Raw genomic sequence first — 19,438 nt, forward strand, 5'->3', positions numbered from 1 at the left:
GGCTGAAAGTGTGTGACTGTTTCAAGGTCACTCAGTCTGCTTCCATGGCAGAGTGGGGATTTAGACCGAGTCCAGCACACGAACCCCTCTACCATGCTGGCTTTCAGATATGTTGAAAAAACTATTTTCCATAGTTCATTTCTGATCTGATCTGGAAGGAAATCCACCAGTTTTTTTAAATATAAATCTCAAAAATCATATTGATAGAATGTATATAGAGTACCTGTAGAAGTATAAAATGATTGTTAGATAACTGTGTTTTATTTGCTAATATTTGAAGTGTGATTTAGGAGGTTTTGAGATCTGGAGGGAATCTATTGTGCTGTTTTGGATTATGCTAGTCTCTGCCAATAATGGAGTGGGGGGCAGAGAGAATGGTCTGTTTAAGCATGAAAGGATACAGTGAGCACCTATAACACAACCCACTTTTCTGCAGGGACTATTTTTAAAGTCATTAGAGGCTAGAAAATGTGTGGTGGGTTGGATTTGTCTGGATTTGTTCTTTCCACTTTGTGCATTAGAATTTTGGCGATCAGCTTCAGCTACCAAATTCATATTTATTTTTTTGGAATAGCCATATCTGCAGCTCTTTGCATGTTAGATTGGATTTAAAAAATAATAATAAGTGAGCACATCCAGATGTATTTTCCCTCTTCTGTATTCCAGAACTTCTAGTTAGGAATTGATTGCGGGAATTAGCCGAGTCCACAGAATCCAAGTAAACCCAGCTCCCCCCCCCCTCCCCTCTGCAGCGTTTGTAGTTCGACTGTTTCCTGGTCTCACAGAAAGAGGCAGTGCTGAGTTAGAAAGACAAAAATAGACCTTTACAGAGAAATATAGGGATTGTAAATGTGTGTGTGCTTGTGTGTGTGCGCGCGCGCGCGCGGTGGCGGTGGCGGCGCGAGGGGAAGGCAGCGTTCGGCTGGTTTCCAGGAGGAGCCCTTCTCTCTTTTCACTGTGCGTTGGGGCATTTTGTACAGATTTTTTTTTTTTGGTCTGTTTGTTTATACACTTACCTCTTCCGGAAGCTCTTTGCATCTCTTTGCGGGAGGAGGAAAAAACAACAACAACAACAACTGTGATCAGAGAACGACCAGAGACCATTTTATTTGAGCGGGGAAGAAAGAGGAGAGATACCATCACGGGGATATAAATATCAACTGTTTAAAAAAAAAAATTTTTTTTTTATTTTTTTTTGGAGAGAGAGTATTATACATACATAGTGCAATCTGATATCCACCCTAAGTGACAGCGATGGGGTGTTTGGGCAACAGCAAAACGGAGGATCAACGTATTGATGAGAAAGCGCAGCGAGAAGCCAACAAAAAAATAGAGAAGCAGTTGCAGAAAGAGAGATTGGCTTATAAAGCCACACACCGTTTGCTTCTGCTGGGTAAGGAAGGAGGGCTTTTTTGGTGGAGGGGGGGAGGGGGATGAGAGTGCAGTGGTGCAATTCAGTTTTCCATGGCCGGCATATGACAGAAGGGGCTGTGCTATTTGGGTGCAACAGAATATGAGATGATAGGAATGCCGGTCTCTCTTATGGAGCCGTGTGTGTGTCAAATGCACAGATCGTCCTGGGCATGTGTATGGATGTTTCTGGAGAAGAGGGATGCTTTCAACCTGCCTCCCTCCCCCCTGTTTTCCTGCTCCCCCAAATGTATACATCACACGTTTTTCTCTTTTTTTCAGGGGCTGGTGAGTCAGGGAAAAGCACTATTGTCAAGCAAATGAGGATCTTGCATGTAAATGGATTTAATTCAGAGTAAGAACTGTTGATGCTTCCCGTGTTGTTGTTGTTTTAATACATACATTTAAACCACATTTACACAAACTGGATAATTTATTATAATCTTTTGCATGTAGTTCATTTGTGATTTACTGCCAATCCCGCCATTGTAAATAATAATAATATATATAAAAGGCAACATCAATGTGTCTTCTTCCCCTTCTTATCTATTCCTTTCAATGTATTTTTACACTGTTGCTACTGCAGTGCTTAATAGGGCCTTGTGTAGCTACAACATGGCGACTACTTCTTATAGCAGCAAATAACTAACTGTTGTCTATGTATGTAAAATTAAAGATACCTGTCAGTTCATGCACAGATTGGAAGCACTCAAGTGATAAAGAAGTACCAGGAATAAAATCCGTTCTGAAGTGTTCATGGGCTGTATTATTTATTTGGGATTAAATTCAGTTTGCAGTATAAGTGGGCATATGCCAGGGCAGTCTTCTTCTCCCTCCCCAAACCTTTAAACATAGACAGTTGCCATGTGCCACTTGAAAGAAATAAAAAATAATTTATTTTAATTAAACTCGTGTGCTAAATGTTCCATCGTGAAATGGGGTAATGCTGAGGGGGGAAATGGGTTTTTTATTGAGTTTCAGGGTCTTAATGGTAGAAGAAAACTCAAGCGTTTTTTTTTTATTGTTTCAATGCAGAGAAAAGAAACAGAAAATTTTGGATATTCGGAAAAATGTTAAAGATGCAATTGTGGTAAGAATATATATTCATATATATTTGCTGGTCTTAAATTGTGCGTGTTTAGTGATGAGGATTGTTGCATGCAGAGAAAATCTTATTTTTTCTAATGACTGGGTCCTCTTCAATGATCCTGTGTTTACCCATATTAATATGTCTTGTTCTTATGTTTTCTTCCCTTATTCTAGACTATAGTTTCAGCAATGAGCACCTTAATACCTCCTGTTCCGTTGGCCAACCAAGAAAACCAGTTCCGAGCAGATTACATTAAGAGTATAGCCCCACTTTCTGACTTTGACTGCACCCAGGTAAGTTCAGAGTGTTCTCTCCCCCTGCTTCTTCTGTTCCTTCACATTGCTCTTATAGAGCAGTATTTTCTGTTCTGGAATATATTTGGAAGATTATATAATGAAAAGCAATCAAGAACTGCCAACTTGGAAGGCTTTAAGAGGGGAGAGGACATGTTCATGGAGGTTAGGGCTATCCATGGCTACTAGTCAAAATGGATGCTAGTCATAATGCATACCTATTCTCTCCAGTATCAGAGGAGCATGTCTATTATATTAGGTGCTGTGGAACCCAGGCAGGATAATGCTGCTGCAGTCGTCTTGTTTGGGGGCTTCCTAGAGGCACCTGGTTGGCCACTGTGTGAACAGGCTGCTGGACTTGATGGACTTGATCCAGCATGGCTTTTCTTATGTTCTTGTGTTCTGAGAATTTAGTTCTGTGGAATTTTGTTTGGTAGAGTAACAACTCTGTTAAAATTAGTTGCTGCAGTATATTGATAAAAACCTATGTGAATAAATAGTGTAATATATACAGTCTTGAGATGATCTGCCCATTCTTCTGAAGATTGTGTTTTCATGGTAGCATGTTTAGGTAATGGGCATTTTTGAACATCCTTTATATAATACTTAATGTTCATGGCTTCTGAATATCCTTTTATCTTGTATATATGCATTGTGTTCTTATGATGGTGGCTATAAGAGAAAAGACTAATCATAGTGTTACTCATTTGTGACTATGTTTTAAAAAAATACATTATCAGGTGAATTTGCCAATAAAGGAGATCTTCATTGGATCACCTTGATGTTAAATATTAATATTTCTGTAAGCAAAAATAGAGCTTTGGGTGTTTCTTTTGTTACGTGAAAGAAACTACATTAACTGGTTTGCAATCACTGAGAGACCTGAAAGGTTGTTGTTTTTGTTTTTGTCTCCCCCCAGTCTATTTTGTAGATTGACCAGGGAGCATCTTCTGCTTTACACTGTTGGGGGGGGGGGAGTGTTGGAGAAGGAGCTGTTCTTTTTTTTCTTTTTTAATTTCTAATGCCTTGATAAATCTTCCGGTGTGAAGGTTCAAGGATATTATAGAAACATAGCTTTTAAATAGCTGTATAGCTATTTAGGCCCTGACCTGGATGGCCCAGGCTAGCCTGATCTCGTCAGATATCAGAAGCTAAGCAGGGTCAGCCCTGGTTAGTATTTGGATGGGAGACCACCAGGGAATACCAGGGTTGCTGTGCAGAGGAAGGCACTGGCAAACCACCGTCTCTTGCCATGAAAACCCCAAAAAAGGGGTCGCCATAAGTCGGCTGCGACTTGAAGGCCCTTTACACACACACACACACACACAGCTATTTAGAAAAACTGTATCTGAACAATATAGTGGCATGTAGCTTGAGGGGTTCTTCCATTGACAAAATGATGAACTGATACTTAAAATGGGATCCAATATGAACTATATATCTTTCAATGGTGCTAAGATTTATTTTGCAGATATTATTTTGGTACCTATGGCTTTCTTAGGTTTTAGTTTTATTCCTTTGGATACTAAGACTAAAGGCCATTTTCACATGTGGGGACTTCACAACATCATTCTAGCATAGCGAAGAATTTGTGTAAAATTGCCCATGTAAAACTCAAGGCAGGGACTTTTCTGGGAGCAGCAGGTAGAACTGCGTCAAGCATGGAAATCAAGGTTGATATTGCAACAAGTTGTGGATTTGGTATCTTTGGAAAGTGCAAAGGCTTGGAAGGTGTCATATTCCTTGAAATTGCTTTATGTTACAATCCTGTGCAGTTACTCCATTCTAAAGTACTGGAATCAATGGGATTAGGCTGGAATAACTGTTGAGGTTTGCACAGTTATTTGGTTTGTATGAAATACGCTTGTAAAAGATAGTTGTACAGACAAAATCATATTTAATTATAACAAAAGCAAGTCAGAATTTTGACTGCCATGTTAGGCATTGAAGACAGCGTCTTTTCGTTGTAGCTCTGCACACAACTGTAGTATTGGTTTTCCTTTGTAGAGCGAGTGCTTCCTTTAGTTACAGTATGTTACAGTGTCCAGTTATTCATTAAAACGTTTGTCTTTAGTACCAAATAAAACTTCAGCGGTCAGGAAGCAAAAGCACATTGCAAGCAGTTCCATGAGCCCATACGGGCTTGAAAATTCTTAATAGCAGTCCTCAGTGCCATATGGTGAACCGTTTTTGAAAATGAAGAAAATTTTGCAAGCAGTTTGTAGTCATGGCATGGCGAGCTGATGTTCAAAGAAAAGCAATCAAAACCCTACTGTGCATGTAAGGAAGAGTTTCCCAGTGTCTGTGTAATTTGTGTTGGCTCCTGACACAATGTTTTAAAAAACACATAATGTGATACATAAGATGTTCAGTTCCACGCTCTGCTAAATTTCAATAATTTGCGTTTAGTGAGCTAAATGACATATAAGCCTTCTGAAACGAGTGGGTGGGTCTGCAAATAATTACATTAGTGTTCCCAAATTTCATTCTATTAACTCTAAATAACGGTTGTCTGTTGTTGACGTGGAATGAAGTCTGTCGTGATCCAAATGGGATGATTTTTTAAAAAATCCTGATAGAAGATTTTATCGAGTGAATTGTAATAGGTAGGGCCTATCATACTTTCAGCTTGTCATATTTTTGTAATTTATCAGTTTTTAACTTTTTTTGAAATAAACTATATTTATAGGGCATTGTACATTGCAGGTACAGTATTCAGATGTGGAAGATTTTGATAAGAATCAATAAAGCCATCTGTTTCTCCTTCCCCACATGTTGGGATACATGCAAGCAGCTTGACATCACACTGTGGGAGGGGGGGAATGGGAGGTCTGTTTGGACCTCCCATTCATCCATTCCTCTACATGCCTTCCAAGTTACTAGTAATTTTTACTGGCATCCTTCATTTGTGAGTGCTGGATCACGTATGATGTGTGAAAAGATCATGCCAATGGTGAACGCATGAAGCTGCCTTATACTGAATCAGACCCTTGGTCCATCAAAGTCAGTATTGGGTACTCAGACCAGCAGCGGCTCTCCAGGGTCTCAGGCAGAGGTCTTTCACATCACCTACTTGCCTAGTCCCTTTAACTGGAGATGCTGGGGATTGAACCTGGTACCTTCTGCATGCCAAGCAGATGCTCTACAAACTGAGCCACAGCAATTCTAACAGTGTTTTACGCAGAAGTAAGTGAGCCTTATTCCCTGCAAAGAGTGCCTAGGACTGCAGTTAAAAACTACAATCTTATTCATACTTTCTTGACATTAAGCGCCAATGAATGAAGTGGATCTTATTTCCAAGAAAACAGGCATAGGATTGCATGACTGTAAAACTAAGCAAATTTACTTGGAAATATGTCATGTTAAAGTCAATAGGATGTTTTTCTGAGTAAATATGTTTAGGATTGGATAAAGTATTTAAAGCACACACACCAACTATAGCCAAAATTCTTTGAACTGAACTCAGACGTCATTATTTACACTTACTATTGCAACCATTGTCGTGAATAACAATAGTTCCCAGCTTTTGATATTGGTAGAATTAACATTGTATCTTTTCTTATCCTAAGATTTCACTAAAGGATGCCAGTAATTCTGGAATCATTAAATTAAGTTACAAATTATTTTTGCTGGATATTAGAATATATAGTTAACCATTTCTCATATGCACATGGCTTGGTATGTTGTACCTGTCGGTATGTTTTCACAAGTAGTTTCAGGTATGTGTTTGCTAGTTGAGTATTTCATATTGTAATGTTGCCCTGACCTGAATTGCCCAGGTTAGCCCAATCTTGTCATAACTCAGAAGCTAAGCAGGGTTAGCCCTGGTTAGTACTTGGATGGGAGACCACCATGAAAGTCTAGGGGTTGTGACGCAGAGGCAGGCAATGGCAAACTACCTCTGAATGTCTCTTGCCTTGAAAACCCTGTTAGGTCACCATAAGCTTGCTGCTACTTGATGGCACTTTCCATCATCTATGTTGTCTCCTGTTATATTTGACGCAGGTTTGTGAAGATATTATCAGAAATTTCTAATAATTTTAGTAGCTATATTTAAAAAAAAACTTGGAAGTTTACAGAACTGTTGTACTACAGTTTCTCTTTGCTGTAAGTCTAGGACATATATAATATGCATAATACTATTACGTATTATATTTTAGGCAGCATAAGAAATTCTTTAGTTCTTAGTGTGTTTAAGGACAGTGTTTGCAGAAAGACTGATAATAGAAGTAGGAACACTACTGTTTAAATGGGATTTTGGGGGCAGAGTGGTGATTGACATTTTTTAAGTTAAGAGGAATTGACTTGTGCCATTTTTAATCCTGTATTGATGGTTGTTTTGCCCTTTGTGAGGCAGAGTGAACATATTAAGGGCATATTTTGCTACTAGCTGTGGACAAACATGCTGTCTATTATATAAGTTTCTCCTTGTTAAAGACGGTAATTGTCATGTTGTTTTGAGCTACATCTAGAAACACATTCTGAATATTTAAAGGCAGCAGCCTGTAAATCCTTAACAGAATGATTTGCAATCTGTATGTATATGTACAGCAGCTATTAGGAAATATGAGCTGCATTTAAGAGTACCTTACTTTTTAGTCAGTTGTTGAACAGGAAACTAAACGATCAACACATGGCATAAAGATGTTGATGGGTACAAACTGCCACAAGTTACATATACTTAAAGCCCAGTTTAGCATTAGTAATGCATAGTGGTTAGACTGGGATGTGGGAGACCCGAGTTCAAATGTCTGTTTTGCCATGGAAGCTTGCTGGGTGACCTTGGGCCAGTCATACACGCTCAGCCTAAATTACATCATTCTCCTCTTCTCTGTTTGACCCTCACAACAATCCTGTGAGGTAAGCCACTTTGGGGCCCCATTGGGAAGAAAGGTGTGGTATAAGTGAAGTTAAATAAATAAACAAATCCTACTCCCATCTAGATTTGGGTGCATCTAGGCAATTGAGGAGTCCCGTGGCGCAGAGTGGTAAGCTGCAGTACTGCAGTCCAAGCTCTGCTCACGACCTGAGTTGTTTGTTTTTGCTGGTCAGTGACTGTATTAATAAATTATTATCATTATTTTATTTTATTTTAAAAAAAGGATCCCAACGGAAGTTGGTTTCAGGTAGCCGGCTCAAGGTTGACTCAGCCTTCCATCCTTCCAAGGTCGGTAAAATGAGTACCCAGCTTGCTGGGGGTAAAGGGAAGATGACTGGGGAAGGCACTGGCAAACCACCCCGTAAAACAAAGTCTGCCTAGTAAACGTCGGGATGTGACGTCACCCCATGGGTGACCCAGTGCTTGCACAGGGGACCCCCTTTACCTTTTTTTAGGCAACTGAAATAAATGGAATTTGGCATGCTTATCTGTATAACATGCCCTGACCTGGATGGCCCAGGCTAGCCTGATCTCGTCAGATCTCAGAAGCTAAGCAGGGTCAGCCCTGGTTAGTATTTGGATGGGAGACCACCAAGGAATACCAGGGTTGCTGTGCAGAGGAAGGCACTGGCAAACAACCTCTGTTAGTCTCTTGCCATGAAAACCCCAAAATGAGTCGTCATGTCGGCTGAGACTTGATAGCACTTTACACGCGCACACACACACACACACACACACCCCTGTATAACATAGGACTGTTAGCATGAATGCACATAATGATTTTACCATTTCTGTGAATGGCTCATTCCTGTTCATTTTCCAGAAAAAGTGTTATCACTGTGTAGATTTTTAAAGTGTTTCTATGTGGACATTTATTTATTTACTTTTGTCTCTCCCCCCCTGTCCCCCATGGAGATTCAAAGAGCCTTACAAGATCCATTTTATCCTCACAGCCACCCTGTGAGGTGTGGCTAAGCTGAGAGTGGCTGACTGACCCAAAATGACCAAGCTAGCTTCCATGGCCGAGTAGGGAGTTGAACCTGGGTGTCCCAGTTTTTGGTCCAACACTCATATTGCTACACTGGCATAGACTAAATCCATGCATGCTTTTGAGATACTCTTGCTGTAGCTGTTTATGGGCGAAAGGCATGAAGTCTGTTTTCAATACACGTGCAATATGTTTTAATGAATTAATGGCCATGCAAGAGGCCACCAATCATGCATCCGCCTTCCTGCATGTTTTTGTGTTTGCTGTGAACTGACACATTCTATCTGAAACATATCATTAGTGTTCCATCCACCATTTTTTCCCAAAGCGTGTATGCATTTGAGAGTGTCTCTTTCACATTTTAACCTCTTCTTAATGTATGGAAGTGTTCCTTTGATCAGTTTTAACAGATTAAAAGGTTTTAAAAAATCAAGGAGAAGGAAAAAGGACTGTCGAATCTCCTGCAACAACTATGCAAAGATTATGGGCTCCCATCCCAAATGGAACAGAAAGGCCATAATTAATTGTGCTCAGTTTTAAATTGCATTTTTTTTTTGCCAGAAAGATACATGTGGGGGATTCCAGTGGAGTCAAGATAAGGGTAGAAAATTCTCCCATGCTACCAGGAATGGTTGGAGTTACATTAAGGGCAGGAAAACATAACTTGTGAATGGTGGCAAAGCACTTTAACTGAGATGGGGGAAGATTCCCAAGTGATATTTAAGGTGATTTATAACGGACATGATTTCAGGCATAACTGTCAATCTAGTGAGAAGCAATAGGCTCATGGTTTCTATGTACAGGTTGTGCTTTCTTCAGTCACTACTGCATAGGACAACATTCTCCTACATGATTTCTACTTTAGTCTTATGTTTGCTTTGAGGACCTCTGTGTGCACTACTGCCCATGGAAATCTACTGTGTCATCTTGCTAGCTTGGGAGGGTGAAGGAAATTCATTTACCAGCTTTCTCCTCTTTCTGGTCATTTCTTTGACAGTGAAAGGGGAAGAATATTGAAACATTATTTTGTTTGTAGATCTTGGATTGGGCTCCTAGCTTACAAAAATGTCTTCTGTTCAGGTGGATTTTTTAATTTAGAAAAATTTACTAATCTTGAAAAACCAACCTGAAAGAAAATCTTGCTTTATATTGAGTGTTTCGTGGCTGAACGCAAAAATTGTTTCAAAATGCTTGTTCATTATAGCATCATTTGCTCCCCTCTTTCGCTTGATAACATAGAGCTTTCAGTGGTATTGTTTTAAGGTTTCTTTTGGAGGATTGTGATAGGATTTTAAATCATTTGTTTATTCACAGGGTTCTTTATAAAACATTTTTAAATGTTATAGAGATCAAAGAGGATTAGTAAATCAATGCAAACAATATGTAATATATTGTAAAATAATTTCAAACAACTAGGGGGGATAAAGATAAGAAACAAAAGGTTGGTAGCAGAAAAAAATAAATATGGGAAACAAAACTCTCCCCTTCCCTTTATGGTAGGAAAAAGCACAGCACTCAGAGGAGCCCTTTCCCTTCATGTGTATTTGTAGACAGACTCACTGTGTGCTCACCAAACGGATGGCCCATCAAATGAGCGGGAGGGAGAAAAAGAAGTTTCCATTTCCCTCTGGCTCATTCATTACTCTGCTTGGGAGGGGATAGATCACGCTCATGGTTCTTACACGTAATCTAGTTAAAATGAGAGCTGGTAAAGTGTAATTGCTTAGTTTGATGCAGGATCTTGTCAGTTGAAGCCTTTCCTCAGCCTTAAGCTCATTTATATTGGTTTAGGAAAGCGTTATCTCTTATTCACGACTCATCCAGTTGCAGTCTAGGGGTGGTAGTACTGTCCTTCTATACAAGGCTGTTGTAAGGGTTACCGAGTCAGAAATAATGTACAAACAACTTTGAATACTCAAAAAGTACTAATGAGCAGAAGAAAAGACAGATGGCTTTCTGCATATCAAACACTGCAGCCCAATAACAAATTGATCACAATTTTAAATAGACCTATACTTTATGATTAGACTAAACAAATACAATTCTATTAAAACCTGTTTTATACTTGCATTTGTATATATGATTTATGTACACTAAAGTTTTTGCTTATTTAAATATTTATAACTTCTCCCCATAATGGGGACTCATAGTGGCTTACAACATTGTTCTCCTCTCCTCCATTTTATCCTCACAACAGCAATCCTTTGAGGTAGATTAGCCTGAGAGAGACTGGCCCAAGGTCAACCAGCAAGCTTCTTGGCAGGGTGAGGATTTGAACCTGGGTCTCCCAGATCCTTGTCTGGCATTCCGACCACTATACCATGCTGACTAAATTGGACCGCTTAGGTTTACTTGCCACACTTCTTTTTCCCACACAACATAAATCAAAGCAAGCTTCCAGAAAACAATGCATAATTTCTTCGTAATATGAACATAAGCTAGGTCTGAAACAAATGGCCATTATGATTCCAGGACATTTTCCAGGTGTTCATCACAGATTGACATTCTAATGTCTACAGGCACATACAATAAGAGATTTTCAGACTACTGCCTTATACATGTTTTCAAGAGTAACAGGAAAAATAACTTCAATTTCATTCTTGTTATATATGCTAGAGTAGACCCACTCACAGCATATCACAAAATAGCCACCATACTGAATGACTAGCATTACATACATATCTGTTGTCTTATTATTTATAAATATTATTTAAAACGTTTGTATGTCACCTTACTACCCAATGTAAGAGTCCCCAAGGTAGTAAACAATAAAAATTGCATTTTAAATACACACACGTGTGTGTAAATATTTAGGACAATTAAATAAAGCAGATGAACACAGATAGACAGTGTGTGTGTGTGTGTGTGTGTGTGTGTGTGTGTGTGTGTGTGTGTGTGTGTGTGTGTAAAGTGCCGTCAAGTCGCAGCCGCAACCCTTTTGGGGTTTTCATGGCAAGAGACTAACAGAGGTGGTTTGCCAGTGCCTTCCTCTGCGCAGCAACCTTGGTATTCCTTGGTGGTCTCCCATCCAAATACTAACCAGGGCTGACCCTGCTTAGCTTCTGAGATCTGACGAGATCAGGCTAGCCTGGGCCATCCAGGTCATAGCCAGTAAGAATTACTGAGGGAACACCAAACCATACAAAAAGTCTTTTAACAAGTCTTATTTTTTAAAGAGAAGGTGTCTGTATAGTTGACAGTCCAAAAAGCAGGAGATCAAAAGACCACTATGTACGGATATTCACTTGCAGATTTTAAACTTGGCAACCTTCTTCTATTTTGCCTGAAGAACATGGTCAAGAAAACTAAGGTTGAAGCTGAGCGAATATCTGGAAAAGCACAGCTCATGTAAATACTGTCATTGCTTTCTTGACCGATAATATTGGCTTTGTGTTCCTGTAACAGTAATTTAGTAACAGACTGAGATCCCTTAAATACTTTAATTAGTTGAACCCAATAATCTTATGGGGGAATTTAAATGGAACAGCTTAGAAGATCATAGCCTGAGAATGAAATTGGATTTTGAGAAGAACATTTATACTCCTTGCCATTCAGAATACTTGCATTGGCCACTATTTTTATTTGCTTGTCACATCTATGATACTCTAATTTGGTACAGTTACAGATACGTAATATGACTAAGCCACATATGTGTGAGGATTATTTTCTTTATTTTTAAAAAATTAATATTAACAGTTCCTTGGTTTGAAGGTGAATACAAACGTTATCTGCAATGTAAGGCGATTCCTCGCTATTTTACAAGTTGTATGTTTTCAAAGAAGTTATTTTAGAAAGAAATACTTTGCATTCATGGTTGACAGCATTTGGAAGATGCCGCGGCATTGAATGTAATTTTTAATATTTTTTTCTTTCAAGATTTCGAATATATGTAAATAGAGTTGTGGGACATAGTTGATCTTAGATGATGATATAAGGCTGGATATAGATATTTGTAATAAATATTCATAAGGTAAAGGTAAAGGTCCCCTGTGCAAGCACTGGGTCATTCCTAAGGCAGACTTTGTTTGCGGGGTCGTTTGCCAGTGCCTTCCCCAGTCATCTTCCCTTTACCCCCAGCAAGCTGGGTATATGCATACATAACTACTATTTTTTAGAAAAGTGTCCCAAGACAAGTGGCATCCAGAATGCCAACAAAAGAAATATGCAGAAGGAGAGGGGTTGTGGCTCAGTTTGTAGAGCATCTGCATGGCATGCAGAAGGTCCCGGGTTCAATCCCCGGCATCTCCAGGTAAAGGGACTAGGCAAGGAGGTGATGTGAAAGGCCTCTGCCTGAGACCCTGGAGAGCCACTGCCGGTCTGAGTAGACAATACTGACTTGGATGGACCAAGGGTCTGATTCAGTATAAGGCAGCTTCATGTGTTCCGGTGTTCAAGGAGGACTCATTGACTACAATGACAACAGTAGGTGCTTAACTGACAGGCTTAATTCAGTTTCAGCAGAGTCATAGTAGCAGTGGAACTGATATTCACTAGCGCTCTGTGTTCAATTTATCACTGCAGTTTTGTCAATATCCTTCTTCCAGAGGGCAAGGCATCTGGCAGCATCACCATTGTGACTGTTCTATCCTTTCCTCGTAAAATCAGTGCTGATGCCAATAGTCTGATCAACAAATCCATCCTGGAATACATTTGTGGAACAGTTAGTTGTCTTACCGCTGCAGGAGCATCTGGGCAACACTGAACTATTGGACCTGTATACAGCTAGGGTCACCAGCTTTCAGATGTGGCCCTGAAGTGTTACCGGAATTACAACTGATCTACAGACAATAGCAATCACTTTCACTGGAAGAACTGGCACCTTTGGAGGGCAGACTCTGGCATAACCCCCCCCCTGCTGAAATCCCTCCCCTCCACAAACGTTGCCCTCCCCGGGCACTGCCCCCAAATCTCCAGGTATTTCCCAAGCCAGAGCTGGCAACCTTATATACAGCTATGATTGGAAACTAATTTTACCAGTCAGTTGTTTTGTCAAGGCAGCTGGGGAGATGGCCTGATTTATTCAGCATAGCCAACTCAAAAAACTTATGATCAATTCACTGCCTTATCAATATCTGTATCCTCTCCGCTCCCTCTTTCAACTGGCTGGAAATTCTGCTGCAGGCAAAGACCAGAGACGGTGAGGACAAGTGAGAGTATAGCACTTCAATAGCCCTGGGTGTTCTCATTCTGGATAACCTGGAAGTAGTAATAATTGCATGTTGGTGTCTTGCAATAAAATTAGACAGAAAACCAATGGCACCTTAAAAGACTAACAAAATTTATTCCAGTTTAAGCTTTTGTGAATCAAACTAAGCTCATCAGAGACATCTGATCAAGTGAGCTCTGATTCACAAACGTTTATGCTGGAATACATTTTGTTAGTCTTTTAGGACTCAGCCTTCCATCCTTCCGAGGTTGGTAAAATGAGTATCCAGCTTGCTGGGGGTAAAGTATAGACGACTGGGGAAGGCAATGTCAAACCACCCCGTAAACATAGTCTGCCTAGTAAATGTTAGGATGTGACGTCACCCCATGGGTCAGTAACCTTTACCTTTTAGACTTCTATTGACTCTATAAAGGAAGCCACGGCCCTCAGTTTGCAAGACCTGATCAAGGCTTTTAATGATAGGACATTTTGGTGGACATTGATTCATAGGGTTGCCATGACTCAGAAGCAACTTGTTCAGAAGCAACACAGAGAGACTTCTATAATTTTGCTGGAGACTTGCCTATCACATAGTTATGCATAGCGGTACACAGGTATTTCAGGAAGTGGGTGGGAAGGGAGGAGGGAGGCAAGATCAGGAGAGCTACATTCCTGTCTGTGCAATCCTAAACAGACTTACCTTGTTCCACATCCTTTGACTTCAATGGGTTTAGAAGGGTGTGATTCTGCTTAGAGTTTGCACTGTATATCTCACCTGCCAGTCTCTCTTGTTTCTCATCCTTAGTGCCTGAAACGTTTGCCTATGGAAAGGAGGAGAAAATATACACATGTGGTTGTTGCTAGGTAACATCCTAGCACATTCTCTTACCCATGTTCTGATCTTGGCATACTGTCAGTAGAGGCCTTTTGACTGTGCCTTCTATAGGCATGATATACTTGAGGGCCCCCAAAACTGTTTTCTTGATGGCTGCTTTTTTTCTGTGGAACCTGGTTCTTACGTATAACAAAGCCCCAGCCTGAGTATTTTCAGAGGGTATGTGATTTGGGGAATGTGATGTGAACCAAAGAACTGATGAGTTAGAGGATGCCTTAGCATTACCCCCATCTGCCTGTAACTTAGCGTAACCCCCACTGTAACTTCTTTCCTCCTCAGCTGCTTTTCCAGTTGTATAACTGGAGAGTTCTAGATAGGTTATTCTGAGGTAAATCTGGCACCTGGTGAGGTGGTGGTAGTGGTTGGGGATTTTTTTATTTATTAGCTGCTCCCCTTTTTTAAAGCCAATGGATTTAGTAACTGATTTATTTGCTCTTGACTGTACGTCTTGACTGAAGTAACACAGTTCACTTGCTGTGGGCCTGCCCTTGAAGACTGTTCAGAAGTTTCAGATAACCCAGAATGCAACAGTATAATTCTTGTCTGATGTTAGCTGCAGAGATCATATCACATGTATTTTATGTTCATTTCTTTAGCTTTTAACATGTTCCCAGGCTAAATTCTGATACGGGTTTTGACCTTTATAACTGTTAATGTGTCTGTATCTGAAAGACCTTATGAAGCACATATTACTTATCCCCTCCCATGTGTTAGGATCTTGTATCCAGATGCTACTTCAGGTACTCCACCTTCTGAGATAAGGCTGTACTCTGCTAGAAATAGTGCTGTTTTGCTAGCGAAACTTGTATTGTGAGACTTTCACCCCAGGGAAATGTGCCAGGCCTGCTCTGCTGAGTTTTTTAGAAGATCAGTAAAAACACACAGCGTAGTGCTATGGTGTTACTCCAATCTAAGTCAATTAAAATCAATATAGATTGGAGTAACTCTGTACAGGATTGCGCTGTTACTCTACTGTCCTTTCTGAAATCTGAGGCGGTTTTTGTAAATGAAATAGAATGCTGATGTTGTATTGCTGTTTTCTAATTTGTTTTTAAATGAATTGTTTTATATATTGGACAGTGTTTTATTGTGAGAGAAGTTTGAGGACTTGGTGGTGGAAAATCAGCTTATACATTTAAATATAAATACTCAAAGCAGTAAATGGGGGCAGGATTGCACATTCTCTGTCCACAGTGCTTGGGCGTGTAAAGTGCCGTCAAGTTGCAGCCGACTTATGGCGACCCCTTTTTTGGGGTTTTCATGGCAAGAGACTAACAGAGGTGGTTTGCCAGTGCCTTCCTCTGCACAGCAACCCTGGTACTCCTTGGTGGTCTCCCATCCAAATACTAACCAGGGCTGACCCTGCTTAGCTTCTGAGATCTGACGAGATCAGGCTAGCCTGGGCCATCCAGGTCAGGGCCCACAGAGCTTACCTGCTTCAAATGGGTGCCTCCTTGAAGGGGCTGCTGAGGTTTTGCATGGGTTTCCATGTAATCCATCATTCTGCCCTGAAACTCTTCTTGAACTTTACGTCCATTAAGTAACTATGAACTCTGAAAATAATTCCTGTAATTTAAATTCCTGTAATTTAAAGTAATCTGTTAGGTCCCCCTGGAGTAGCTACGTGTCTTCCCTTTCATACTAGGACAGAAATTTGGACCATTTGCTGCAGTGTCAGATGTCCAGTTTGTATGTCTAGAACAGGGCTCCCCAATGTGGTGCTCATGGGTGCCATGACACTCCCCAACAACTTTCTTGGTGCCCACCAAGTGTTTTTAGAAAGAGGGAGGAGCCAGATGGGGGTTTTAGCCAGCAAGCCTTCTGATTGGCAGCTGGAGATTAGATGGGCTGTGCAGATTTTTAAAAACACTGCTTTGGCAGAAGCTGCCACCATAGTGCAAGGATCTCCATTGTGAAAGTAGGCTTTGACAGCCATTTTGTGGCTGGCTGTTCCTCCTGTGGCAGCCATTTTGTGGATGCACTCACCACACTATGTCAGAATTCGAAAGGCACCCACAGGCTCAAAAAGGTTGGGGGGCCCTGGTCTAGAACCTAGGTGATTCATGGATTTCCAAGCAATAGGGCAATGTCTAGAATCCCCAAGAGCTTCATTCATACAGGTCTAGCTATAACCATAGTTGTATAGCAGACTGGATTTTTAGAGTTCTAGAATTACAAAATTTCGATTCCTTATAAAACTGATTTCAATATGAAATTTGTAATGTAAATTCTCTTTGGTGAGTGAGTTATAAATACTTCATTTCATAGATTTCAGAAAAATTGGATAAAATGGCTGTTATAGCATTTAAATTATTGTGGCTGCAGCAGTTGGGACCTTGCCAGAATGGCTCAGATCCTGCCTAGACTTTCTGTGGGTATAAGGGTGAAATTTTTGCCTATTCCTCTTTCCCATGGGAGACCTCTGATCCCCCTCCCCCATCTATTCCTGGAGCTCCTTCATCCCTTAGGCAGCCACATTGCCTGGTAGCAGGATCCAAGCCTTTATTTTGGAAGTTTAAAATTACTTTCAGGTATGCCACTGGCATGTTTATTTCATTGGTTTGGTGAAAATCTATTCTCAGCTACTGTGAGTCCTGTATATGAAAAAAGGCAACCAAAAATACCATAGCTCAGTAAATTGCAAAGTTGCCATTTTAGTCAGTGGTCAGTAAGATGTTGCCAACATATACAACACAAATAATTTGAAGGGGGCAGTGAGCTGGCAAGCTACATGAGAGAACTTGAATACATCTTAAAATAGCAAAGTGGGCCTGCCTTTGTATCTCACTCTCCACCTGTGTTATCAAATCACAGGGTTTGTGTGTGTGTGTGTGTGTGTGTGTGTGCGTGCCTGTGCAGGGAATCAGGAAGAGATGGCAGTTGTATGCAGATGGAAGCATTTTATCTTGGGCCATTGTGTCCCAGGCAGCTTTAATGGCATTCCTCTGCTGTGCACAATGTCCCCCAATTAAGGAGGATTCCTTGATTGAAACAGTATATGGAAATTCATTGTTCAGATAAGTCCTCTGGAGTTCCTTACTATCTGACCCATCTGAAATTCAACAAGTGTACTGTAGCTTTTGAAAACACTTTCTCCAAGCTTAGTTTTCCCTCCTAGATAGAATCATAGAGTTGGGACCACCAGGGTCATCTAGTCCAACCCCCTGCACAATGCAGGAAATTCACAACTACCTCCCCCCCACACCCCAAGTGACCCCTACTCAATGCCCAGAAGATGGCCAAGATTCCCTCCCTCTCATGATCTACCTGTGCTGTTGAGATCCTCTTTGGAGGGCAATGTCTACATTATTTTTTAAACCAGGAGAGTACATAAGTGTATGTAGGTACACAAGACAGCTGGGCAGGAGTGCTTAAATTAGCTCAAATATCTGCCATTGACCCCAAGAGAGGTAAAGTAAAATCTCTCATGGGTTAAATGGAAACCTGTTTGATTTGCTTCTGTGCTGGATTACCATGGTATTTATTTCCCTGGGTAGCATCCTCTGTGTCGGGTTTTTCTCCTCAGTGGATCCTGCCTTAATCAGCCTTCTGGGCTCAATGTAGAACCAGTCATTGTGTGTGTGTGTAAAGTGCTGTCAAATCGCACTTGACTCATGGCGACCCCTTATGGGGTTTTCAAGTCAAGAGACTAACAGGAGTGGTTTGCCAGTGCCTTCCTCTGTATAGCAACCCTGGACTTCCTTGGTGGTCTCCCATCCAAATACTAACCAGGGCTGACCCTGCTTAGCTTCTGAGATCTGACGAGATCAGGCTAGCCTGGGCCATCCTGGTTTATTACCTAACAATGCAAAAGCAAAGTTAAAAAAAAGATCTGTTCCATTTGTTTGAATAATGAAAACAAATGGAAATTACAGTAAATGAATGAATGGCCTTCATTGTGACTGGAGGTCATCAGATGATAGGCTCCTTCCATTCCTCTCTCTGATCCTTCACCTCCCCCCACTTGCTGTTATATGGCAGTTGTTGCTGTACCAGCTTGACGCAACATGCAACCAGCTGACTAGAAAGTGGGAAAATAATTGCTCCTCGCCCCTCTTTTGGAGCCTTGGGGTTCACTTGAGAAATGTAGCCTCATAACAAGGTGGCAGGCACCCTGAGGACTACATTTCCTAAGGTGCACAACACTCAGCATTTTGGACACGGTCAAAATAGCATGTGAGGTGCTTGGAGTGGGAGATGATTTTCCCAATGATGCCAGGCTGCCATATGCCTCATTATGGTTGCCAACCTCCATGTGAAGCCTGGAGTTCTCCTGGGATTACACCTCCAGAGATCATTTCCCATGGAGGCAATGGCAGCTTTGGAGGGTAGACTCTGTGGCATCACATCCCTACTGAGCAACGTGTCACCAACTATTCCTTCCCCAAGCACCATCCTAAAATCTCCAGGAATTTCCCAAGTCAGGTTTAGTAACCCTCTGCCTCATGTTGATCACACAAAGCATAGTAAATGTTGGAAAAGAGGAAGAAGATGGTGGGGGCATTTCTTCAGAAAGCAATGGGAGCTATACTGGTTCTGATTATGTATTGTTGCATTTTAATTTTTTTAAATGAAAAAACCATAATAATGAAAATAACAAAAACTAATGAAAATATTAACCTGAGTTCGATCCCAGTGGAAGCTGGTTTCAGATAGCCGGTTCAAGGTTGACTCAGCCTTCCATCCTTCTGAGGTGGGTAAAATGAGTGACCAGCTTGCTGGGGTTAAAGTTTAGAT

At 40.8% G+C, this 19,438-nt stretch overlaps 1 protein-coding gene across 2 annotated transcripts in view; it reads left to right on the top strand.

Moving 5' to 3' along the window:
* The window catches only part of GNAL (G protein subunit alpha L), a 160,776-nt gene that overhangs the window by 56,555 nt on the left and 84,783 nt on the right, over positions 1 to 19,438 (top strand). The window contains exons 1-4 of one of the 2 annotated variants that reach the window (XM_056854118.1): positions 1,212 to 1,393; positions 1,693 to 1,765; positions 2,446 to 2,500; positions 2,674 to 2,793. In XM_056854118.1, coding sequence (XP_056710096.1) covers positions 1,255 to 1,393; positions 1,693 to 1,765; positions 2,446 to 2,500; positions 2,674 to 2,793 — 387 coding nt within the window. In that variant the 5' untranslated portion in view covers positions 1,212 to 1,254. Of the gene's footprint in view, positions 1 to 1,211; positions 1,394 to 1,692; positions 1,766 to 2,445; positions 2,501 to 2,673; positions 2,794 to 19,438 lie in introns of those variants that run through there. The other variant, XM_056854117.1, reaches the window with a different exon arrangement.

This window comes from Euleptes europaea, chromosome 8 (genome assembly GCF_029931775.1).
Source record: "Euleptes europaea isolate rEulEur1 chromosome 8, rEulEur1.hap1, whole genome shotgun sequence".
Classification (NCBI taxonomy): domain Eukaryota; kingdom Metazoa; phylum Chordata; class Lepidosauria; order Squamata; family Sphaerodactylidae; genus Euleptes; species Euleptes europaea.